This window comes from Pelobates fuscus, chromosome 13, assembly GCF_036172605.1.
Source record: "Pelobates fuscus isolate aPelFus1 chromosome 13, aPelFus1.pri, whole genome shotgun sequence".
In the NCBI taxonomy this organism is placed as follows: domain Eukaryota; kingdom Metazoa; phylum Chordata; class Amphibia; order Anura; family Pelobatidae; genus Pelobates; species Pelobates fuscus.
The window spans coordinates 92,250,036-92,277,463 of NC_086329.1; the positions used below are offsets into that span (position 1 = coordinate 92,250,036).

General features: G+C 41.5%; 2 protein-coding genes across 3 annotated transcripts in view; one reads left to right on the forward strand and one right to left on the reverse strand.

The window, feature by feature from the left end:
• ARHGEF2 (Rho/Rac guanine nucleotide exchange factor 2) overlaps nt 1-27,428 on the forward strand; it is a 602,646-nt gene that overhangs the window by 445,948 nt on the left and 129,270 nt on the right. The gene's annotated exons all lie outside the window — the stretch shown is intronic.
• Nucleotides 8,011-27,360, reverse strand: POLR3C (RNA polymerase III subunit C). 2 transcript variants are annotated; one of them, XM_063440017.1, is made up of 15 exons: nt 27,097-27,360; nt 22,842-22,998; nt 20,929-21,184; nt 17,756-17,947; nt 17,507-17,589; nt 15,838-15,942; nt 14,335-14,427; nt 14,097-14,177; nt 13,513-13,564; nt 13,362-13,422; nt 12,678-12,828; nt 11,630-11,731; nt 10,556-10,605; nt 9,623-9,772; nt 8,011-8,129 (listed from the first exon to the last, which is right to left on the reverse strand). In XM_063440017.1, exons 2-15 carry the CDS (start codon nt 22,986-22,988, stop codon nt 8,048-8,050), a joined length of 1,605 nt encoding a protein of 534 aa, XP_063296087.1. In that variant the 5' UTR covers nt 22,989-22,998; nt 27,097-27,360; the 3' UTR covers nt 8,011-8,047. The 2 variants fall into 2 exon arrangements, with proteins under 2 accessions (XP_063296087.1, XP_063296088.1); XM_063440018.1 differs by having other exon boundaries at nt 27,093-27,360.

The window sequence follows — 27,428 nt, forward strand, 5'->3', positions numbered from 1 at the left end:
TACAAATCCCACAACCAGCACGCCCGTGGCATTGGAGACTAAACCCATGGATCCTACGAGACATGGCAACAGTCCACACGGTAACCGAGAACCTCAAATCCTATTTTGACCTCAATACCACTGACGAGGTAGCGCCGACGACAGTTTGGGCGGCTCACAAACCCACGATTAGAGGTAACCTCATAGCGATAGCCACAGCCCTCAAAAGGCAACGACTGTCAAAATTGACGGACGCCCTGACAAACCTAACGAAGCTCGAAACCCTCCACAAACAACACTCCACAGAGACACTGATGGCGCAACTCACGGCCACACGCGCGCTCATCAAACAACTCTCGGACGCAGACGTGGCAAGAAATCTCATGTGGTCCAAACAACGATTTTATGAAAAGGGCAACAAAACGGACTCACTCCTAGCGCATTGCCTTAACCCCTTAAGGACCAAACTTCTGGAATAAAAGGGAATCATGACATGTCAGACACGTCATGTGTCCTTAAGGGGTTAAGAAAAGGCAAGACAACAAGAAAATCTCGAAAATACAAACCCGAACAGGGGAGATCACAACGAACCCAGAAAAAATAGCCCATGAATTCCTCCAATTCTACACCAACCTATACAACCACACTACATCGTCACCCCCGGGGGACGTGGACCGAGCGGAAGCCATCTCCGCCTTTCTACGGCCCCTCAACCTAGCCACCTTATCCAGCGCGGCACAGGCACGGCTGGAATCACCCATAGAAGCAGAAGAACTCGCCCAAGTCCTCAAGACACTCAAACCAATGAAGAGCCTGGGACCTGATGGCTTCACAGCCCTTTACTACAAGACCGTCCAGGCAATATTAATATCACCGCTTTGCAAAGCCTTTAATTCACTGCTGGAGGGACACTCACTCCCCCCAGAAATGCTGGCAGCCGATATCTGCCTCCTGCCTAAACTGGGGAAAGAACACCTTGACCCGGGACACTACCGCCGGATCTCTCTCTTGAACACCGACCTGAAAATCCTAACGAAGGCTCTGGCCAATCGCCTCAACCCATACCTTTCAAAAATGATCCACCCAGACCAAGTCGGTTTTATCCCCAAACGACAAGCAGCAGACAACACCAGAAGGGCCTTTGGCACAATCTGGTACACCCAACATAGGCATATTCCATCAGTGGTGCTTTCGCTGGACGCAGAGAAGGCCTTCGATCGCCTCCTCTGGCCGTACATGTATAGAGTTCTTGCTCACCTAAAATTCCCGCTTGGATTTTTAAACTTCATCAAAGCAATATGCCACCACCCAACAGGAAATCTCTTACTCCCCAACATCGAAGCCCAAACTTTCAAGATAGCCAATGGGACCAGACAAGGGTGCCCCCTCTCCCCACTGCTCTTCGCAATCTCTTTAGAGCCCTTACTACAAGCTATCCGCAACCATCCAGATATTCGGGGGGTACAGATCAGACAAGAAGAGTACACCGTAGCGGCATACGCGGACGATGTCCTGTTAACACTGACAGATCCCATCCCATCCCTGCAGGCCACACTCAACCTGATTGCCGAATATTCCATCATCTCGGGATACAAAATCAACTTGGCTAAGTTCATACTCATGCCGATAGCAATGGACCCCACACAACTTAACCTGCTCTGCCACTCCTTTCCTTTCCACATCACCATGACTTCTCTCACCTACCTGGGCATTAGGCTAACCCCCGCACTTGGAGACACATACAGCCTCATCTACAAACCGCTACTCACAACAGCGCACACAGATTTGCAGTGATGGGACAAACTGGGAGTGTCATGGCTGGGAAGAGTCACAACCGTCAAAATGAATCTCCTTCCGAGATTCCTTTACCTCTTCCAAACACTACCCGTCCCGGTACAGAAAACGGATTTCAAAAGCCTCCAAGCCACCATAGACAGGTTCATATGGAAAGGCACATGGATACCCCCCGCCCTCCCACTACACACACACACACAACATGCCACACCACACGGCTAAGCACTTCCACAACAAACGGGACTCTCGGGCAGCCACAGACCTATAGAGCCTCCACCTGGCAAACATCAACAGCCCAAAACGAACCCACAACTCGAGGCACAACCGAGAGCCCCAAGTACTGGAACACAGATCACAAAAACACACATAAAAGGGTATAGAAACGCTGTTTAACCCCTTAAGGACCAAACTTCTGGAATAAAAGGGAATCATGACATGTCACACATGTCATGTGTCCTTAAGGGGTTAAGAACCAAACTGAATTAAATATACAAAATATACAAAAAAATAAATTTATTACAAAAATAAAACAGGGAAATGAAATAGTATTAGACCCCCAAAAAATTGGAGAAATATTTAGAAATTACTATTATAAACTTTATAATTTACCGGCTACATCCTCTCAGGAGGAGTTAGACAGTTACTTTTTAAATATCCATCTCCCTAGACTAGATGATTCTCAATTAGAACAATTGAATACAGAGATTTCATTTCAAGAAGTTCATGATGCCATTGTCGCTATGGAAAAAAAAAAAAAGCACCGGGCCCAGATGGGTTTACAGATTCCTTTTTCAAAATATATAAGGATAGGCTGATTCAGAGATTGGTAGACTGTTATAATTTAGCGACGAATACAGATAAACTACCTAAAGAAATGCTGGTGGCAAATATTTTACCTATTCTAAAAAACAATAAAAATCCAGAAGAAATTAATAATTATCGACCAATAGCACTTTTAAATAATGACTATAAAATGTATGCCTCTATTATTGCCAAAAGAATTAGGAGTATAATCTCCTCTTTGATTTTGGAAGACCAGGTAGGGTTTATACCGGGTAGGATGTCTTCCAATCATATTAGGAAGATATTAAATATATTTACAAAGATCCATATGAACAAAATCCCCTTTTTAACGATGGCCTTAGATGGAGAAAAGGCATTCGACAGAGTCGGATGGAACTTCATGCAATCAACTCTGAAGGCTTTTGGATTTGCAGGGCGATTATCCCGGCAATTCTGGCCTGTTACTCCTCGCCATCTAGCAGGATTGTGGGAGGGGGGATTAAGTCTGATTGGTTTACGGTATCGAATGGCACCCGTCAAGGCTGCCCTTTATCCCCATTACTATACATTTTAACAGCCGAACCCCGAAAAAAAGGGATTTGTTTATCTTGGGATCAATATAGTGAAAAATCCGGAAAATATAATGATGGCTAATGTAATCCCCTTGATTGAAGAATGTACTCAATCGTTAAAACACTGGAACTCTATGCAGCTATCCTGGTGGGGGCGGGTTAATTTTATTAAGGCATATATTTTTCCTAGGTTTATTTATCTATTGAGGATGATTCCGATTCAGATGCAGCCCCAACGACTTAAGCTTATAAATTAACCAGATGTGTTGAGATTATGAAAAGCGTAAAAGGATACGTTCAGCCTCTAGCAAAATGTAAATGGGAAAGAGATCTATCGATAGAAATCAATATAAAGGAATGGAACAGGGCCCTCCAAACAGTATACTCAACGGTACACTGTTTAAATATAAGGGAAGCTCATTATAAGCTTCTAAATCGATGGTACTTGACCCCAAAACAGATTCAGAAATTTTCGAAGGAAGAAACCGCCAGTTGCTGGAGATGCGGCAGTGAGGGGGCTAACGAACTGCATATATGGTGGGAATGCCCTCCAATTAAAGCAGCATGGGATCAATATATGGGTCATATTAATGATCTTCTGGATATTTAGCATATCTGGACTCCAGATGCTCTGTTACTACATATAAATCTGCCGCATTTAACTAAAGATAAGAAATGTTTGCTGATACATGCTCTGATGGCATTTAAGGTAGCCATAGCAAGAAATTGGAAGAAAACTGCAATTGATTCTTGGCCACTCATTAAGGCGACTATTTTAACCCAATGCAAAATGGAAAGGGGTATAGCATTACACTTAAATATTAATACTCGCTTATTCGGGATATGGGATGAATGGATAAAGGTTCTTGAAAATTCAACTGATAGTTTATTCTGTGACTAATAGGACCCCTCAGAAAATGAGGAAATAATTATGAATCAGGATAGGCAATAAATTATCATACGACCGACAAATAATGAAATGCCAACTTTACTGTTTGTATGTTTGTTTATGAATGTGTTCAGTGACAGTACGAGCGAAGGATAGAAAGTGAAGGATATTTTGACTCCGACACCCTTGTCTCCAGCAGAGTTTATACGGGGGAAGAATTATATGGAGAGCAGATAAATTGCTCAATCTCTCATATTGGGGGATATGTGCTGTAATAGAGAGCATATGCTCCCCTACCTCTAATTATACATACAAGGTATTGTACTGATTGGTGTACGTTTTATCTGATGATAAGGGGCACTGGGATTTGTCTACAGCTTATAAAGACAGAATGGGGCACTGGCTCCAGTGATAGTGCGGGGTAAAAGGAAATTTCAGCACTATTTTCTCTACTAAAGGCTATATGATGGAAGTATTTGATGGGGAACAGACAAATCACACAAACGTCTTTACTGTGCAATATGATAGGTAATACTGAGTATATGCTTCTATATCCCTATTCATATATACATTGTACTGTACTGTTTGATTAATGTTTTACTTGTTTTGTATTTTATATTTAAAAAAAAAAATACCAAATTCTATTTAAAAAAAATAAAAAAAAGAACCAAACTGAATTGTTAAGCAAACGTGAATATACCTGTTACCCCCCCCTTTTTTTTTACATTTCTGTACCCCAAAAATTGCATACCGTAAAATGTGAACCGAAACTGCACAAATAAAGAATTTATAAAAAAAAAAAAAAGTTGGTTATTCTACTAATATACTGATGTGACGAAGTGCCCTTCGCCACTTGGGCCTGGAGAGGACTGCTTGCCAGCCTCTTGCCATGTGATTATGGTCCCTGGGAGATTGGGCCCTTTTAAAAAAACGTATTCGGCCCTAACAGAGTGCATGTCACTCATTCTGGCCCTTTAAACACAGTGGGGCCATTCGGTACTTGCCCTGTGTGAGCGGTGATACCCCCAGATAGCTATGCCATGGAGCCTATTCATATAATGAAAGTCTATGGGAAAGACTTTAGCTCCATGGCAATTGAACTGTGTGAATAGGATCTGCGCGCTATTCGGTAGTTTTGTGCGTTCAGATCCCAGCTATCTGGGGATATGTTACATGTCTGTGTGTTATGTATAAAAAGTAACTTTATGTATTTTAAAGTGTTTTACTGTCTTTGTGTAATCATGTGCTCAATGGAGTCTGCCTCTATCCCTGGATAATTGGATTACTTCCCCCCATTGTCTCCAGGATAGAGGCCTCTGTAAAACCTGTGTGAGCCAGATTTTGCCATGCTGCCAGCCAGGGCCTAAAAGATACTTTTACTAACTTTTGAACCCCTGGTCTGATTCATGCCAATTTTTAATATATTGTTCCCCTGAATGGATTGATTGTGGATATGTATTTTTATGTGAATGTGATGTATGGTTTTAAAGTTACAGAGTATGTGTGGAAACTTTTTTTTTACTGTATGTAATAATTATGTTAACTGTTTATCTGAGGGGAGGGGATATGTGGATTGTACTGTTACTTGATTGGTTATTTTATGCCTCCCCCTGGGTGTGTCCTGTATGTGCACAACTGTAATAAAAACCAGGCTGGGTGTGCCAGCACCTCAGACCACTGCTTGACCCTCAACCCGGAACCTCCCCCCCTCCAGCGCCCCACTCCTTTCCCCCTTCTCTGCACCCTCTCCCCCCCCCTACCTTACCAGGGCCCGGCTGGTGCGCGGGGTGGGAGACCAAACCACACCCAAGGCCACCCACAACCCCCCTTTGCTGACCCTACACGATACCTGGATACCTCTCGGGCAGCCACAGACCTACAGAGCCTCCACCTGGCAAACATCAACAGCCCAAAACGAACCCACAACTCGAGGCACAACCGAGAGCCCCGAGTACTGGAACACAGATCACAAAACACACATAGAAACGCTGTTTAAGAACCAAACTGAATTGTTATGCAAATGTGAATATACCGGTTACCCCCCCTTTTTTTTTTACATTTCTGTGCCCCAAAAATTGCATACCGTAAAATGTGAACCGAAACTGCACAAATAAAGAATTTATAAAAAAAAGTTGGTTATTCTACTAATATACTGACTAATGATGTCAACTTTTTTAAAAAAGAAAAAAAATACATGATCTAATGTATGCTCCCTAAGTGGGGCTAGGATTTCTTATGAACGGCTGTCTCCTCCAGATTTTCTTTGGTTCCAATGTTGATGCATCCATGTCAAGTTCAGTGCTAGCTTATGGTACTTGTCTAGACACCATGAAGGCCTTGCTAAATCATTAGTATTGGTATAGAGAGATGTTGGGAGGTCTACAACCCCCCTTTAGCCCCTACGATGCAATGATAACATTTAGCACACATTACATATAGAGAATATCTGAGCTACACTCAATGTCTTGTATCCCAAAAGTCCACGATGTGTGGTAGGTACCCTTAGTTGGACTTTCAAACAGCTGCAGGGCAAGGCACACCTCATCTGTACAGCCGTGGCTCCAGAACTCTACTAATCCAAAACAAAGCAAGGACTTGGCAATGGGAATAACATAAAATTAAGTCAGATTTATTTGGAAGAAGCAAATGATATTTTGGCTCTATCGAGCCTTTAAATAAAGGCACACACAGCACCGAAATGTTGTTGGTTTCTCCTAAACAAGTCTACCCATAACTTTATGCTTGGTCTCAAACTGCTGCAGACTATCTCCAAGCTGCACTTACACTGTGACATTCGTTGCATAAGAGGTATGCCAAATGATAAATGGATTTTCTGACAGAGGACCTGTGGTGGTTGCTAATAGCTTCCCAAGAAGAATTATTCATGTTTATTTTAGGAATTAAAGTACCTGTAATAGCTGAAACGCGTATTCCATAATCCCTGCTGGACGGTAGCCTCTGGAATATGTCTTGGCCATTTTGTAGTGGCAAAAGCAATATTAGATACAATTTTATTTATTGACAATTTCACTGGCAAAATGTATAGAAAGATCCAGAGAACCTGTGTCTGTCCGTCACTGTTTTATTAATTTTTTTCCATTTAAGGTTGCCGTTCATGTTGTCAGACCTGCGTATACATTTCAAGACCTCGAGGCACTAACCGCTATCATAAAGTAGCAGGCACAGATATCTGTCAGGCATTAGAAAACGTTATGTACTTAGCCAGCAAGCTGCCTTGTGGCTTCAAACTTGGCATTAATAAAGACTATCGACCAATCGTTGCTTTCCCCACAATATGCACAAATGACATTAGTGAGGTCACTTTGCTCTATATTTCATTAAGACGTGTGCCGTTGTGCCAGTAGAAATTCATCTCTGTATATGTGTATATATATATATATTTGTGGTCGGTTATATAATAATAAAAGTGTGAGTTTATTTGAGTGTGTATATATATATAACACATTGCTTTGAATGCTTAACTTATAAATTTACACTAACTTAAGCTTGACTTAGACAAGCTTTCCTTAATCACTTATTCTTATACTTCTAACTTAAAGTGTCTTTTATTCACCATCATCTTTTTCCATGCCGTGATGTTCCATATACACATACATACATACACACTTCTAGTGCAATATAGTTATATCCAGAAATTACAGTCTGGTTCTTCTCAGGAATTGAAACTGAAGCTGCAGATAAAATCTGTAAAAGCTTTGATGTCCAATCTGTGCAGTTGTTTTACAGAGGTTATTAGATTATTAGATCGTGTAATGTCATGTTATGTTATGAGTGGTTTGACAGAACTCCAATGCCATAAGTGGGTGAAGTCAGAAATATTCTCTCGACAGAAAAGGTATTTAGCAGATCTACCCAGGCTTCTGCCCTCCCGGTTCTAAAGAAAACGAGATAACTTATAATGAGTGCTTTATTGCTTCCAATGTGGAACAATGTGGAACAAACAAAAGTCAAAAACGATGTGTGAGGTGTTAGAGGAAACCTGGTCAAACCATTGCCCTCTGAGCCTCTCTCAGATTTTGGTCTTTGTGCTATTGATGTACGATTCTAAAATAAAGATGGTATCGTCAACCTGAATTTCACTGGCGTCCAACCTAGGAAAAGTAAAGGAAGTGGGGTTAAGCAGGATTCAGAATCATTGTGTAACATTTCTAAACAAATCAGTTTATAGGAAGATATGGCTCAACTATTTGATAATGGGAATTTGGGGCACATGGTAAATGACTCCCCCCCCCCCCCCACCCCCCCCGATACAACTGATGCAATAGAGAGACATGTTAATTTTGTCAAAGAGCACATTTATATGAAATCTCCAGGTGTAACAGAGCTCTCTGTACCCCTGGCTGGGTACCTCCCCCAAGGACAGCTTTCTAGCTGGAACAGGGGACAAACCGCAGCACTTCTGCCCACAGTCGCCGTGGCTTGACTGGGGTCCTGGAACCAAATGGAGAATTCACTCTAGACACCGCCAGGCACTGGACGACACTTAGTCCAGGGAGCTCTAGTCCTTACAAGGATTTTCCCCACTGAATCCTCCACAATGGAACAGTGATTAAAGAGTAGCCCTTTTCCCTCCCAGTAACCAGATGACACATAGCTCTGGGAGTACAAGCTGGAATACATTTATTGGCAGTCACAACTGGCCTTATATGCAGGTCACCATGCAAGGGGCACTTCCCCCTTGACCTGAGAGTAGACTACAGTAAAAACATACACCCGATTACATTGGTTGTCAGGTCCAGTACACTCCCACACAAAACAAGATAATCCCTCCACTGTGCCTGGGAGATAATGGAGTCAAGCACTGTATTAAACTCAATTATCTCCAGGCACAAAACACACACATTTCCCAAACACCTCAAAAGTTCCTGGAAGTCATAATTTGACGGACCGCATGCATGGTCCTATGCCTAAAATAGTTCCATAGAATCGCGGCTAAGTCCCCCCTAAGTATATTCGCCGTTATGGTCCATGCGAACGGCTGCAAGGGAGCTAGCGTTCGGTTCCATGCACACGAATGGAAAGTGCCGAACCAGGGGAAATAAAATATGGGTCTTTACAGTCGCTGACCTGGCCCATAGTCAGTGGGCAGGAGGCCAGCTTCCACACTCCTCCAGGAGTCCGTGGCAAACATCTGTGGAAAGCGGCGTTTGTCAAACTAAGTAACCCTTAACAATTTCCATATTCCTTTATAGAGGATCCTGTGCAAGTTACCCTACCAATGAAAGATTATTTGATTTCACAGAAAATTATATTTTCAACCTGAAGAATTAAATAGTTTTCTATGGGGCCTTTGACTCTCCAACTTTTCCCCTCCCTTTTAATGGAATACATGGACAAAATGGCAACCTTAAAACTCCTTTTACGAATGTCTCATTCTTTACTGCACACTGGTAAATCACCCTGAACTGTAATACTTTGCCTTCACCTCTAAACCTAACCATAGGTGTCCATTTGAAGTGCAATGGTGTCAATATGCACCTGTGAATATCCTGATTCGGATGCCAAGCTGATATACGGGAAGTGCAGTGGACACAATAAATGCCAAGGTGATACACATGGCACTCAAGGAGACAGATGGACTTACTTGTTGACATTTCGCTTTAGGTTCTCAATCTGCTGACGTTCTGGAGCAGTGATCATCTCCTCGATCTCCTGCAGCTGAGTCTCCTCTGCTCCTGTGGCTTGCATGGATGCTAGGATGGCTTCAATCCTCTGAGATTTTTCCAGCAGCCGTCTGTACAAAACAGAGGAAATACAAAGGAAAACTAATAAACTTAAAAATAAAATACAACTTTTTGACAGGCTATTGCCTTTCCCATCTATAAGACAAGAAACGCTTAAACATGGCCATCTAGTCTACATGCTGGCTGGGCATCATGGGAAACTGAGTACGCTAATAACTGCAGTGCCAAAGTAAGCCATCAATGCCTTATGAGATATGGATCCCAGTTAAGTTCTGCCATCTGTCTATGGAAAGCGTGCAGCTGATCTTAATGGCTGGGCTAACAGGAACGGTGTATTCTCGACACGATCAACCATTACAGTATACACAGTATGAGCTAATTTGAAAACAACTGGGTTACGCATTGTAATGTGATGACACAGGTTTACATGGTCTGAATATGCATTGGATTATTTTCTAAACCTGAAATTGAAGTCTCTTGCAACAAGGAACCTTATCTTTACTCACTGGTAGATTCACACACGCTCATTGCTTATTTTAACTGCATGAATTAAACAAGTCCACAAAAAAAAAAGGTATTAAAGTTTCAATAAAGTCAAAGATGATGATACAGGAAGGTTAGTCGTAGGCTGTGGGTGTTGCAATGAGTGCGGTTAGGTGATAAGGCTAACCCGTGTCTATTGATAATGATAAGTCCATTTAAAGCACCATAAATCACCCTAAAAACATGCTACACAGCTAAGAGCAAGATCAAAGAATGCATTGAAGCTCACAGCCTGTCAGGCCCAGAGTACATTTCACGTAGACTCTAATAACGATGTAATGCAGACTCACTTGTTCTCTTTGGTCTCGTACTGTCTCCGCTCTATCAGGTTTGCAACGGTCTGAGGAGAGACACAGGAAGATCACCATCAGAGGTCTTCCGAATTCCATTCAAATCTTCAAAGATTACGCATGTTATCTGTATGCTTGGGCTTTCATTAGGTGCAAGATTTAGCCGATTGCCTCGAAAAAGACATTTTTGGTTTCTAAAAAAAGCCCTGTTTTATATACAGATACTTTTTGTTGCCAAGATCATTTTAAATCTTTTATCCCAGCAGATTCCTCTGATCAAGTTCTAAAATATGTTGCGAGTGACTTGTCAAAGATGGGGCAGCCTTTATCTTTTGCAAAAATTAACACAATTCCAGTGTTTGGAAACTTATCATTTTAAGTCAAACATTTTCAGAAATTCTATCATAATTTCTTCTGTATTCTGCTCTTGTGCTTCTCAAACTTATTGTGGTGCTCAAACAAGAAAACATACAGATATTAGCGTTTGTTGAGATGCCCTGCCTTTAGTCTGTTGGATTAGCCTCTGTCATGAAGTCATAGATGTCACAAGTCAAGTCTCCTTTAACATGACTGATGACTATACAAAGTAGATTATATGATGTAGGAACAGGTATGGGTACAGCAGGGAGGGTGGCCAAAGCAACAAAACGCTTATTCGCTTAAGAGATAATTCGGCAAAAACTAATGAGAAAATGTACTAAATTACTACATTTTACAACTCACAGTGTTATTCACCAACGTTTGAATTTTCTGGAATTTTAAGTGAATTTGAAATTTTAGGCCACAGTTAAAAACAATAACAACATGGAATTTTTTTTTCCAATAAATCTGTTTTGTCTTAAAATTTAAAAATGCACTTTGAATTCCCTATAATTCACATTTTAGTGAATAACATTAGCCTCATAGTAAAATCATAAATATTTTACTGTAAAATATGTGCATGCTATGGAAATCAAATTATTTGCCTATGTATTATATTTTTACTAAATATAACCATATACTGTACAGGTTTCCCTACTCCCAGGGCATCGTCTGACTAAGCCACAAGGAATGGAGGATTCTGGGTAACAATACCTTGTAACATCTCTGCAACAACATGCGAGCAGAGGACAGCGTGTTCACTGCGTATAAATAGAATGTTCGAGCCGGCGCGTGATCTGGGGTTTTGGGAATTTCCTGTGTGTAAAACAAAAAGTGAAAGTGATTGGCAAACACAGCCAATATAATCACATGATGCCAAGGATAAACAAATCTCAAAACCCTGTACACACGGAGAAATGATCGACTCTTTACCTTGTATGGCAAAAAATGAACGCTATGCGTTGTATCAGGAAGAGACAAATACAGGAAAAGGGAAACAGGGAGGAAGCGGGTTTTCTTTTTTTAATATTTTTGGATCTCTATAAAGTTGTTCTTTTTTCCCCCTCACTTTTAAACTAAACACACCTTTCTGGAAATATTCTAGATAACTTTGCAATGCTTATTGAACGATTATTAAACTAGTTATAGTGTCTGGAGTCCCCTGGTACCATCATTTCATTCAGCATTAAAAAGTTTTTAAATGTTTTTATGTTTCAATGCTATATGAGAGCCCCCAGCAGCACCTATGCTAATTTGGCAAATGCGGAAGTATTCGCTTGATGGGCTGCTGTGATTGGCTGAGAGTCTCAGCTGACTGCTTCTAGCCTTTCAGAACTCCAGGTGATAGTATGAAGGGTATGACTACAAGGAAATGTGTAATCTCTGCCTTAGCCACACCTCCAGAAGGGGCCGCACTGTGGGTGTCAAGGGACCCCTATTTAGTGTTAAACTGCTCGAAAGTGGTTTAACTCTGAATGGAGGGACAGTGCCAGGGGACTCTGGACACTATAACCAGTTCAAAGAGATGAAATGGTTATAGTGACTACAGTGTCCCTTTAATCCCTTAAGGACACATGACATGTGTGACATGTCATGATTCCCTTTTATTCCAGAAGTTTGGTCCTTAAGGGGTTAATGCTATTCCTCGCCATGGGAGCTTTCAGTTTATGTAGCATTGTATTGCAGGCTCCCCAGCAGTAACCTGGTGAACTGGTAACTGTACGCTTACCCGTTGGGCTACATATCAGTGGTGAGCTCCTACCTGTAGGTAAACCAGATTCTCAGACAGCATTTTATAAAGCATGTCCTTTGCCTCCTTGGCTGGGATCATTGCAAAATCTTCCACTTGCTTCTGTTCCAAGTGTTTCTTGCAGAGGAGAAGCCGGAAAATCCTTGCGCATCGAGAACCGAACCTGTCAAAACCCAGGATTAGTAAGTTCGCATCATGTATTGATTTACACTACGACCCTCAAAACCTCAGTTTGATTAAGAAATAAAAGGCCATCAATACCTTTTACTGGCTGAATCATCAGCAAATATATAAATGTACTTATATTTTATCCAACTTTCTGTTCTCCTATCTTGAGAGTGCAGCGTGCAGAATGCTACCTGGCTCTGCTTGTATTCTGGGAGCAGAATGCATTCTGGGAGGCTGAATAATGCATCATGGGTGTATGCAAGCATTCCACTCTTGGCTACAGATGCAGTTTATGTTTAGTGTCTAGATATAGACACTGAATAGATAGCATGTCGTCCTCTTTGAAGTTAAACCAATATAATGTGCCGTGACCAAATGGACTTCAAGCTGAGAAAATTGTCTGATGCAATCGAATAATGGCAAAGCTAGTCAGGCATTTATTGCCTTGCATTGTAAGGAATAATGAAGACTGACAAGATGGCTGTTAGGCGGCCATGTTATGCTGAGAGATAGCAACACATCACTTACCTCTCCTGCACAATGGATTGCAAGTTTGAAGTGGCTAGAGAAGCAATTGCCTTGTGAAGATCTAATAAAATGTTAAGTCACCAACAATAACGGGATTGCCTGTATGGTAAAAATAAATTCTGATTCAGAACTTGACTTAGAAAAAGGATACTGATGACAAACATCCCTCCACCGCTGTCCCCAGACCGCCCGACAAACTCCAACTGAAGCAGGAAGAAAAAAATAAAATACAATAAAAGAGGACGACACGTTGCTTTTATCTAGTTAATGGCAAGATATTGAGGTTTATAGTAAAAGGACATTTGGAACTTTAAGAAGATTTCAGTATTCATTTCACAGCTTTTTAAGAGTGAATGGGGTGGCAGTTGGACAACAGTCCCTAGCAGTTGGACAGTTTTCATTGCACAATGCATTGCATTATGGGCTGCAAGAATGCACAATCTGTACTGGATCACTCTATAAGCGAGGAGTCAATTGTTTATTGATGGAGTGCGAGAAATCAAAATGTTGCCATACAACAGAAATATACACTCGTCTGGGCACAGGCTGGATACAGATGCTAAAAGTTGTAACAATAACAAGCTAGGTGATGGGCCACCGCTGCTCTACAAGATGAGAGGACACCAGAGTCCCACTAAATTCTCGATCTAATAAAGTTAATTTAAAAAGTGCTTTTTCATTCATGTTTGGACATTAACCATGATGTATCTATGAACATGCGAGAGCAATAGGTACCGGGTCATCAGCCAAAAGGGTAAGGTACTGGTCCAAGACTTGTTTGGAGATGTTGTATCCTGTGGGCAAAGATCTGAAGATCTGCAACAACAAAAAAACATACGTTGTGCAAAACTAAAAAAGGAGAAAGAAAACACATCTTTTTAAAGTGATTGACTGTTCCAAGTTCCAGATTTAAGGAGCAACCTTGGTAATTTAGCAGATAAAACTTATAAAATCTGTAAATGGTTGAACCTACTTCACTGGATGACAGCGGGTGAGTGTAGGCAGCACTGGAAGGTGTGGTGACCTCGCTCATTCTCAACATTGTCCGCACGATCTCACTGCTGGTCTGAAATACAGAGTTATTTCATGCACACACAGACTGACATAAGTGGGATTCTTTATCATAAGCACCCTCTCTGCTCCGTGATGGCGAGATCCACTGGTAGATCCCAGTTCAGCACATACTGCAGTTTTAAAAGAAAAACCATCACTTACATAGACAATTCTCTTTTTATAAAAAAAAGATTCCAGAAATGTATATGTGTAATAACTTTTTATAAAATAAGAGACTTAATATCTGAAATTGCATTTGTTTTTAGAAGGCTGTATCCCTTTCCTTTGCTTAAAGAACCACTATAGTGCCAGGAAAACATACTAGTTTTCCTGGCACTAGAGTGCCCTGAGCGTGCCCCCACCCTCAGGGTCCCCCTCCTGCCCGGCTCTGGAAAGGGGAAAAAGGGTAAAACTTACCTTTTTCCAGCGCTGGGCGGGGAGCTCTCCTCCTCCTCTCCGTCGGCTGAATGCGCACGCGCGGCAAGAGCTGCGCGTGCATTCAGCCGGTCGCATGATGTCTCTGATGAAGTGGGGCTGACACCCACGAAATGCGTTAGACCACATCACAACCAGCGGGGTACGGACGCAGATTGTAGAACCAGCAGCTGTTTTTTTCCACCGAGCACAGAGCATTCTGAGACCAACCGGCAAACAACGTGCAGCACCCAGAGTGAGGTCTGGGACGCACGCCAACCTCACGGACAGCCGGCAGATAGTAACTGTTTCTGCAACATACTATCCACATCCATCCAGATCGGTCCCTGTGGTTAAATCGGAATCACCAATACAGATGTGCTGGTAACATTCTTGCAAACCATCCCTGGCTGTTATTTTTATATTTTTATAACTTTCATTGATTTTAATACTTTGTATACTTCTGGCACAGTCACTTTTTGCCTAAATAAAAAGTTGTATTTTTTACAATTCTCATCTATTATCATTTTTAATATAATGGATGCTATCTTTCAATATATTGGACTTAATTGATTATACTATATTACAGAATACAGCTAATTGCACTGTATCTTTACCTCATAAGATCTTTGGATCACAAAGTAAATTATTTTTATACACTCCACTCACTATGTTTATACGGATTTAAAGGTGTATACACCACAAATTACTGTATTATCATACACTAGTTTTCACAACCAATTCCAGTACAATTGAGGAAACAGTTCCTCACATTGTTTTCCTACACATGAAATGGTCAATATCTTTTCCATATAAAGTATAACATTTGGCGTGTATCAGATTGATTCTGCCTATAGCAGATTTAAAGGTATACACTCCATATATATATATAAATACTGCCATCCATCTTCTAAAAATTCAACCAAAGCCTTTTTACTGGACCAGCTCATGGATTCATCACACTGATCCCACGGTGTTAATTTCATTATTTCAACTGTACTGGTTGTACCTGGTCCATTTTATTGGATATGGCACTGATGACTGCTTGATCTCGGAAGTGCTGATGGAAACGCTCCATTTGAATCTGCCAGTAGATTCCGTCGTCTTCGTTGGACTGCAGATAAACAAAGAGCAGTGCACGTCAGATTAATAGGAGATGTCTCATAGACAACACTGTGACGCTCCTAAGCCAAGAATTAGTTAAAACAAAAACTACCCCCTCTTAATCAGTGTTTGTAATATTTGTATTTATTTCTGGAATAACATTATCAGTGTTAATGTGTTTGCTTTTTTGTAAGAAATACCCTATGCTGCTGCTATAAAAAAAAAAAAAACAGACAATGAGCCAACAAGTTGCACAGTTCTTCTACAAAGTGACACTGATCTATGGGGATGCCAGTAAAATGAAATGGCTCATTGTTTAGGAATATACAAACTGACAGGCTCCACAGAAATCAAGCAATTCCAGGAGAGGGAGAAATCTCACCTGGAGGTGAATAGATCAAGTTGGTGCTTTGCAGATATTAAAGGGACACGATAGTCACCAGAACAACTCCAGCTTATTGTATTGGTTCTGCTGAGTAGAATCATTCCCTTCAGCCTTTTTGCAGTAAACACAGTTTTTTGTTTCTTTCCAGAGAAAAGGCAGTGTTTGCATTACAGTGGAATGGATGTGGCAAGAGCGCAGGTAACTTTTTTTCTTTTGTTTTTACTATATGCATTTTGGCTGATGTTATGGTCGTTGCTGCCGCCCAGGAGTAATGGGAGTTTGAGCGCAGGACTTGTTTCTTTGTATTTGTATTCACTTTTGTATCACACAGCTAGGTTGCAATGCTGCTGCCCATCCCATGTGTTCCCCATTAAGGGTTAATAAGCATGTAGGGATGTATATAACAAATACCCCTCTCTGTCTCATTAGAGATATCTTTGCCAGAAGCTCAAGGAAGCAAGGTGAATGGTTTGAGTTAGGACCAACCTAAGAGGTCTGCCTTGACGTTGGCAGGTGGGCATTCCCTCTCATGGCCATTGGAGGTAACTAAAAACCTCCATTTGTTTAAAAATACATAGGGATGTGGAAAGAGCGCAGGTAACTTTTTTCTTTGGTTTTTACTATATGTATTTTGGCTGATGTGTACTATGGTCGTTGCTGCCGCCCAGGAGGAATGGGAATATGAGCGCAGGACTTGTTTCTTTGTAAGTGTTTGCATTACAGCCTACGGATACCTCCATTGGCCACTGCTCAGATGGCTACTAGAGGTGCTTCCTGGGTCAGTGCTGCACAGTGCGACTGCCATTCAGTGTCTCCACCCTCTGCATGGAGACACCAAACTTTCCTCATAGAGATGCATTTATTTAATTCATCTCTATGAGAAAAAGCCGTTGCCCCGCCCCATCTCCTTGACGATCTCAGCCAGTTCAATGCTTTGGATTGGCTGAAATCATCAATTCTGGTGATGTCAACCAAAGAAGCGGATCGGTGGCTGGGCCATCGCTGATGGACAGGCACAGTCCTGCTAATAAGGTAAGTTCTAATCCTTTCTATGGTGGCTATGGGGGGGGGGGGGTGTAAGCCACCTTAAATGGTAGTTTTACCACTATAGGGTCAGGAACACATGTTTATTTTGAAAGAAACACAACAGAGTTATGTGATCTGAACTTTTATAGGGCCTTAAACTCACCTCTGGGCCTGTATCTTTCTTTTGTCTCTTCCCCTTATTTCCTTCTTCCTCGTCATCAGAAGACCGGCGTCTTTTGCCTCTTCCTAAGAATGGTATACATACCACAATGGGTATTACGACACATAAGGAAAGAAACCCCCTTACCCATTCTGATGAATCCAATATCCCATGCAAAACCAAGAGGGTTGGGAAATATTGATGGCCTTTTTTTTTTTAAATGAAAATAAATTGCCAGGGCTAGTTTCTTACCAAGCATGTTTACTTTGGGAATAGTGTACATGTCTTTCTCGTCGATGACCAGCGAGGGTGCTACAGGTCTGCGGCTGTCAGATCCTTTTGTGGATTCCATTTCAGGAAGACCTGGGCACCTCTGTATGAAGTGTGTGTCAGCCAAACTGGAGAATGTCCCAGATACCTCACTGTAATCCACGCTCTTCCCATCTGCACAGACAAACAGGTTACTATATTCATCTTTGGACCAACAGGTACAGAAAAACCTGTCAAGGCTGTTGAACTCTAATGCGGCATGAATAATGATCAGTAATTATGAAGAAAGTTGGACCAGGCACATTGAGGTGTTAAGGCAGATTTATTGGAAATCCCTGCAACGTCTGGGTCACATGATCGGACAGGATCACATGATCACACCTGGTCAGTGTCCGATCATGTGACCTGATACTTTGACAATTTGCGAAATATTGATGTTTTAAAATATTTATGAATAAATAAAGGAGAATGTATTAGATGTTCTATTATATGCACAAGTTTGATATGATTTTTTTGTATGGAATTGATGTATTTCACTTTGTGTGATGTCATAATAACGCGACTATTGTTTTTATTTTTAAACACACGGCTAACTAATTAGCTATAAATGAGTTCACGCTGTGTTTGTGTTAGCTTGATAAAGGCTCCTGTGGCAGCAGAAGCGTTGTATGGTTTTCCAATAAATCTGCCTTAACCCCACCTATATGTGCCCGGACCAACTTTCTTCCCTTTTTGCTGAAACTGCTATGTTTACACTGAAGGTTAATCCAGCCTCTAGAGCCTCTAGTGGCTGTCTCATTGACAGCCGCTAGAGGCGCTTGCGTGCTTCTCACTGTGAAAATCACAGTGAGAAGACGCCAGCGTCCATAGAAAAGCATTGTAAATGCTTTCCTATGAACTGGCTGAATGCGCGCGCGGCTCCCGGGGGGCACCCTCAGGACACTATAGTGCCTGGAAAACGAGTATGTTTTCCTGGCACTATAGTGGCCCTTTAACGAGTGCCACTCCACTTTATGCCTAATGAACTGAATAACGATTAGAACACTAGAGTCGAAGCTTTGTGGGCCACTCTTACAATATATAATCACTAGATTGTAAGAAGAGGCAAGAAAAGAAAATGTTCAATTTACATCTCACAAAACCGTACACAGTAAGCTTTATAAATGCCACTATATATGAATCTAAAAAAAATAATAGAAAAATGGTCAGAACTTTGCCAACTGACATTTAATGTGGATAAGTGCAAGATAATGCATCTTGGACGTAAAAACCCAAGGGCAGAGTACAGAATATTTGATAGAGTTCTGTGAAGGTAGTAGTTTATATCACCGTCCAGTATTCCCTTTTTCCCCATAAAAGAATATTCACAATAATCCACAGGAATGAATATCTCTGGTAACACGAAATAATCCACACATGAGCCAAGGCTTAATGCTGGAACAAGACTGACTTTTAATGACACACACTCTGCTTTTATGCAATTCTCCCATGCAAGATGCAAAAGAGAGGCCCACAGACAATTATGAATTACCCAATCACACACTGGTTACATCCCACACATCTCCTCCCCTTAGCCTGAGAGGTAACCCAATTATACGTACAGTTTAAAACATACTTTTTACCTAACATTCATAACTCTAAAACCATACATCCGATATTAATAACAGTTACATATTATTAATCAGCACATTCCAAATACAAACATACCCAAAAATCCTTTGAATCCGTTCAGCCGTTCGGGAGATAGTTATAAGTCACTTTTGACCGACCACAGGCACCTTTTCCTGCCCAAAACAGTTCCATGGATTTGGGCTGTATGGTCGGTCTATTTTACACCGTGAAAACGACTAAGTCTCATTCGAACGAGCGTTCGAATCTTCGTGCATTTGGGTAGCCGCAAACAGTTCCATAGATTTGGCTGCATACACCGCTGACCGCATTCGAATAAGTTAAAATGGCCGCCGCCACGTGTTCGTTTGTCGAATGGCGGCCACTTTGACGACTTCGGCACTTCGACTGCATTTGAAGTGCCAATTTAAAAGTACAAACCCTTCCTCTGGAAGTTAAAGGGCCAACAGCAGCACAACGAAAATCCATTGTGCCCAAATCTTGTTATTAAAGGGCCAAACCTCCCAGGGACCATAACCACATGGCAAGAGGCTGGCAAGCAGTCCCCTCCAGGCCCAAGTGGCGAAGGGCACTTCGTCACAAGTTCTCACTTCAACATCTGGGGAAAGGGATTTAGGGGTGATTATTTCTGATGTCTTAAAGGTAGGAAGACAATGTAATAAAGCAGCAGGAAATGCTAGCAGAATGCTTGGTTGTATAGGGAGAGGTATTAGCAGTAGTAAGAGGGAAGTGCTCATGCCATTGTACAGAACACTGGTGAGACCTCACTTGGAGTATTGTACGCAGTACTGGAGACCGTATCTTCAGAAGGATATTGATACTTTGGAAAGAGCTCAGAGAAGAGCTACAAATAATCTTTCAGCCAAGTTCTCCAATTGCATCACTTAACTGTGCACCCCATGGGTCAATATAATTATTTGTTTGAATTCCACAGCACTAGATACATTTAAAGGACCACTATAGTGCCAGGAAAACACACTGGCACTATAGTGCCCTGAGGGTGCCCCCACTCTCCGGGTACCACTCCCGTGGCGCTGGGGGGGAGGAGGAAGGGGTTAATTCCTTGTCTCTTTTCCAGCGCCGGGCTCCCTCGGCGCTGGGACTCTCCTCCCTCTTCTTCCGTCATCGGCTGAATGCGCATGCGCGGCAAGAGCCGCGCGCGCATTCAGTCTGTCAATAGGAAAGCATTCTCAATGCTTTCCTATGGACGCTGGCGTCTTCTCACTGTGAAAATCACAGTGAGAAGCGTGGAAGCGCCTCTAGCGGCTGTCAATGAGACAGCTACTAGAGGCTGGATTAACCCATATGTAAACATAGCAGTTTCTCTGAAACTGCTATCTTTACAGCAAAAAGGGTTAAACCTAGCTGGACCTGGCATCCAGACCACTTCATTAGGTTAAGTGGTCTGGGTGCGTATAGTAGTCCTTTAAGCAAACCAAACAAACAAAGACAAAAACCAAACCAGTATAATGCTTCATTATATAAATTACAGGATTTATATAGAGGATTCCTGTGAACCAGCTCACCTTCCATGGTTTCCGTCAGCCGGTCGGCCACTTTCTTCACCACGGCACTAAATGTCATCTTTCCATTCAGTAGCAGCTCCTCCACAATCAGTTCACCGGTGTCGCCATAAAGAGTCTTTGCCGTGTAAATGTAGCGGGGGTAACGGAGGATCCGCAGGTAGCGGTCGCAGTGCGCAAAATACTCCACAAAGCCACGTTTGTGTATTTGGTAAGACACCAGATTGTGTTGGATAAGAACACATAGAGCTTTTTTTACCTGGAAAACAGAGCAAGTAACTAGAAAGGTCAACAGCTATATAATGCATTATAAGATAGTACTAAATAACTCCTAAATAAAGAAAGGAAGTAGAGCTTTATTTTATATAATCCATGAAAGATCGATACAGATTAAGTACCCCCATAAGTGTGAAGTACACAAATTGCTGAATGTCAAAACTGCTTATTAGACCGATTACACACGGCTTGGGTGATAAGGAGACAGAGACGAGGACTGTGGATGCCATGCGCAGAGTTCGGCACCGGAATAATGCCACGTGGCTGTACACAGAATTCCCATATTAGTAAAATGAGTTAGATCATTGAATTGCAAAACTATTTAAATAGTTCTTTAGCCAGAAATTATATTTGCATTATCAACTGCTTACAACTTTATTTTTAGGCAATCTTTTTTACAAAAAAATAGCTCAAAAATGGTTTTGCAGAAAAGGGGAGGATGGCACCCAAAGACTCCATATGCACCATATATTTTACAAAAATTGAAGTGGTTATAGTGCTTAGAGTGCCACTTTGTTTTTTCTTTATTTCATGTTAAAAAAATATTGTAAAAAAGGTCAACATGAACTTCCTTGGGGCATGAGATTAATGAGATCACAGTCCAGCATAAGTTCAAGTGGTCGTAATTTTGACAGCTCGCTTAGATGAAATAAATATTAACATATTTTGGATGTTGTTTAAAAATGGTTAAAGAGATACTCCAAAACCTGATAGTACTTCAGCTTGCTAAAGTATGTCCTTCTTTTCTTCATTTTACAAAAAAAATAAATAAAAAAAAATGTGAATTTAAATAAAAATTGACACTTCATAAATTAACCTTGTAAACTCCTCCCCTTGTCAATCAGACAGACAATCAGTCCGGTTACTTCCTGGTTTGTTTAGCTCAGTGGAACTAAACTCAAGAGGCAGCAATTGCTAAGTGCACCTACCTTGCAAAGACTTCTCAATGAACTGTATTAGGAAGTATGTGAATGGACAGCCACATAAAGTCTGGGCGGGGTTAGGAGGGGAGGGCTTGCATAGGCTGCAGACAAGAGAACTGCATTTTTATCAAGTTGTTTTTAGACAATGGAAAAAAAAGAGAGAATGATGATAGAAAAATGAGCTAGCAAAACCTCAAGGTTGATCAGGAGAATTTACTGGTTGATGATCAGTTGCTTTTGTCAAATTTCACTTGATGAAGAGAATGTTGTGAATATACCTTTAATCCCTTAAGGACACATGACATGTCTGACACGTCATGATTCCCTTTTATTCCAGAAGTTTGGTACTTAAGGGGTTAAGCACTGTTTACTACTAACATCTTATCATCCCTGATTTCTGTAAACCATGATGTCTCAAGGGATTGAGAGGCAGATTAACAGATTGCTATCCATTCAGTAGAGAAAGTAGAGATTGTCTCCAAGTCTAATTTTCAATCAAGGGACTATCTGATCACAAGCACAGAAGATAAAAGTCTTAGTGAGCTTAAATGACCTCATACAGGTCCACATCACCAGCCACTACTTACCAAGTCCACGCCCCTTCTACCCAGCGATCTGCCAAGAGTAAAGCAAGGCATTATCTGCCCTTAAGTGAATGGCAATTGTAGAATTATAATACGTAAAAAAAATAAACCGGTCTGAAAGCATTAGGCTTACCTGATCCAAAGGAGTGCCTGTGTCATTAGCAATCACTCTCAGAGGCTGGCTGCCAGTACGGATGAGAAAACATCCGACGCGATCCACAATCTCCCCGTAATGCTCCTGCAGCAATAATGAGCACAGTTTGGCCTCTGCTTGAGTCATATTTACCGTTCTAAATAAGGAAACATAGAGATGTTTTCAAAGGGTTAGTTGCCATTAAGCCACTGATTTTCGCATGGATTTAAACAGAGTAGGGTGCCCTCGATTAAACACAATTGTCTTTAGCAATGACAAAGAATTTTCCAGCTGAGGAAGCCTATTGGCGAAACGCGTCCTGGGAGAACAGTGAGCACTAAGACTCTATTTTTTGCACTTTAGACGGACAAGTGTATTTTTTAACTATTGTGTATTTTATATTATATGTTTTTTAAGAGTAATAAAGTATATACTTTTTATACACTTACAGCATTAACGTTTTCCTGAAATTATAAAGAAGGAATGTGGTCCTTAACCACATATGTGACTTGATTTGAGCATATTGGAAGGCTCTGGGTTTGTGAGTACCAAATTGCACTTTACTATTACCCATATATAAATCAACAATATTACACTATATATGTTTCCTTTATGCCAATCACCTAGGACATAATCCTAAGAAAATTCAGACGCAAAGGAGGGATAGGGTTGCCTTTATGGACCCTAAAGCGCATGAACTTTCTCACAGTATAATATCACAGCGCTCGCTCACACGGTATAATATCACAGTGCTCACTCACACGGTATAATATCACAGCGCTCACTCACACGGTATAATATCACAGCGCTCACTCACACGGTATAATATCACAGCGCTCACTCACACGGTATAATGTCACAGCGCTCACTCACACGGTATAATGTCACAGCGCTCACTCACACGGTATAATGTCACAGCGCTCACTCACACGGTATAATGTCACAGCGCTCACTCACACGGTATAATGTCACAGCGCTCACTCACACGGTATAATATCACAGCGCTCACTCACACGGTATAATATCACAGCGCTCACTCACACGGTATATTATCACAGCGCTCACTCACACGGTATATTATCACATCGCTCACTCACACAGTATATTATCACAGCGCTCACTCACACGGTATAATATCACACGGTATAATATCACAGCGCTCGCTCACACGGTATAATATCACACGGTATAATATCACAGCGCTCGCTCACGCGGTATAATATCACACGGTATAATATCACAGCGCTCGCTCACGCGGTATAATATCACACGGTATAATATCACAGCGCTCGGTCACACGGTATAATATCACAGCGCTCGCTCACACAGTATAATATCACACGGTATAATATAACAGCGCTCGCTCACGCGGTATAATATCACACGGTATAATATCACAGCGCTCGCTCACGCGGTATAATATCACACGGTATAATATCACAGTGCTCGCTCACACGGTATAATATCACAGCGCTCACTCACACGGTATAATATCACACGGTATAATATCACAGCGCTCGCTCACACGGTATAATATCACACGGTATAATATCACACGGTATAATATCACACGGTATAATATCACAGCGCTCGCTCACGCGGTATAATATCACACGGTATAATATCACGGCGCTCGGTCACACGGTATAATATCACAGCGCTCGCTCACACAGTATAATATCACACGGTATAATATAACAGCGCTCGCTCACGCGGTATAATATCACACGGTATAATATCACAGCGCTCGCGCACGCGGTATAATATCACACGGTATAATATCACAGCGCTCGCTCACACAGTATAATATCACACGGTATAATATAACAGCGCTCGCTCACGCGGTATAATATCACACGGTATAATATCACAGCGCTCGCGCACGCGGTATAATATCACACGGTATAATATCACAGCGCTCGCTCACACAGTATAATATCACACGGTATAATATAACAGCGCTCGCTCACGCGGTATAATATCACACGGTATAATATCACAGCGCTCGCTCACGCGGTATAATATCACATAGTTACATAGTTACATAGTTAGATAGCTGAAAAGAGACTTGCGTCCATCAAGTTCAGCCTTCCTCACACCTGTTTTTTGCTGTTGATCCAAAAGGAAAAAAAAAAAAAACCCAGTTTGAAGCACAATTTTGCAACAAGCTAGGACAAAAAATTCCTTCTTGACCCCAGAATGGCAGTCAGATTTATCCTTGAATCAAGCAGTTATTACCCTACATTGAAAGATTATATCCTTGAATATTCTGTCTTTGCAAGTATGCATCTAGTAGCTGTTTGAACATCTGTATGGACTCTGATAAAACCACTTCTTCAGGCAGAGAATTCCACATCACACGGTATAATATCACAGTGCTCGCTCACACGGTATAATATCACAGCGCTCACTCACACGGTATAATATCACACGGTATAATATCACAGCGCTCGCTCACACGGTATAATATCACAGCGCTCGCTCACACGGTATAATATCACACGGTATAATATCACAGCGCTCGCTCACACGGTATAATATCACAGCGCTCACTCACACGGTATAATATCACACGGTATAATATAACAGCGCTCGCTCACACGGTATAATATCACAGCGCTCGTTCACACGGTATAATATCACACGGTATAATATCACACGGTATAATATCACAGCGCTCGCTCACACGGTATAATATCACAGCGCTCGCTCACACGGTATAATATCACACGGTATAATATCACAGCGCTCGCTCACACGGTATAATATCACACGGTATAATATCACAGCGCTCGCTCACACGGTATAATATCACATGGTATAATATCACAGCGCTCGCTCACACGGTATAATATCACAGCGCTCGCTCACACGGTACAATATCACAGCGCTCGCTCACACGGTACAATATCACAGCGCTCGCTCACACGGTATAATATCACAGCTCTCGCTCACACGGTATAATATCACTCGGTATAATATCACTCGGTATAATATCACTCGGTATAATATCACTCGGTATAATATCACTCGGTATAATATCACTCGGTATAATATCACTCGGTATAATATCACTCGGTATAATATCACACGGTATAATATCACTCGGTACAATATCACTCGGTACAATATCACTCGGTACAATATCACACGGTATAATATCACAGCGCTCGCTCACACGGTATAATATCACACGGTATAATATCACACCGCTCGCTCACACGGTATAACATCACATCACACGGTATAATATCACACGGTATAATATCACTCGGTATAATATCACTCGGTATAATATCACTCGGTATAATATCACTCGGTATAATATCACTCGGTATAATATCACTCGGTATAATATCACAGCGCTCGCTCACTCGATATAATATCACTCGGTATAATATCACACGGTATAATATCACACGGTATAATATCACACGGTATAATATCACTCGGTATAATATCACTCGGTATAATATCACTCGGTATAATATCACAGCGCTCGCTCACACGGTATAATATCACTCGGTATGATATCACTCGGTATGATATCACTCGGTATGATATCACTCGGTATGATATCACTCGGTATGATATCACTCGGTATGATATCACTCGGTATGATATCACACGGTATGATATCACACGGTATGATATCACACGGTATGATATCACTCGGTATGATATCACACGGTATAATATCACACGGTATAATATCACTCGGTATAATATCACACGGTATAATATCACTCGGTATAATATCACTCGGTATAATATCACTCGGTATAATATCACAGCGCTCGCTCACACGGTATAATATCACTCGGTATGATATCACACGGTATATCACTCGGTATGATATCACACGGTATAATATCACTCGGTATAATATCACTCGGTATAATATCACTCGGTATAATATCACTCGGTATAATATCACTCGGTATAATATCACTCGTATAATATCACAGCGCTCGCTCACACGGTATAATATCACACGGTATAATATCACATCACACGGTATAATATCACACGGTATAATATCACATCACACGGTATAATATCACACGGTATAATATCACATCACACGGTATAATATCACACGGTATAATATCACAGCGCTCACACGGTATAATATCACACGGTATAATATCACAGCGCTCACACGGTATAATATCACACGGTATAATATCACAGCGCTCACACGGTATAATATCACACTGTATAATATCACAGAGAGAGGCTGTCACTCACAAACCCTCTAAGTTTCAGGCCTTGGACAGTCACATGGCACCACTTCCGGTCAGCTGACAGTCACATCACCATGGTAACCACATACCAACTTCCGTCTGTGTGTCTATCTGTGTCTCTGTCTTTCTGTATATCTGTCTGTCTGTCTGTCTGTAACAGGTCACTCCGTCTATCCTCGGATCTCAAGGGAGAATAACAAACCGCTCTCAGTCACACTGCTGGATGTCAGCCTTGTTCAATTCCAAACTTGTCAATAAAGTTTATTGACATTCGGAGTGCTTGGGATAGAGCGCCTCTATTGGGAACTCTATGGTTGTGTAGCGCTTGGTGAGCGGCTGT

What these genes read in the sequence shown, in the direction of transcription:
- POLR3C (XM_063440017.1), bottom strand. Translation starts at nt 22,988, where the DNA reads ATGACTCAAGCAGAGGCCAAACTGTGCTCATTATTGCTGCAGGAGCAT. An exon ending in GCTGACGGAAACCATGGAAG is followed by an intron (nt 17,948 to 20,928) that starts GTGAGCTGGTTC and finishes TTGTCTGTGCAG; the next exon opens with ATGGGAAGAGCGTGGATTAC. An exon ending in AGAAAGATACAGGCCCAGAG is followed by an intron (nt 15,943 to 17,506) that starts GTGAGTTTAAGG and finishes GTTTATCTGCAG; the next exon opens with TCCAACGAAGACGACGGAAT.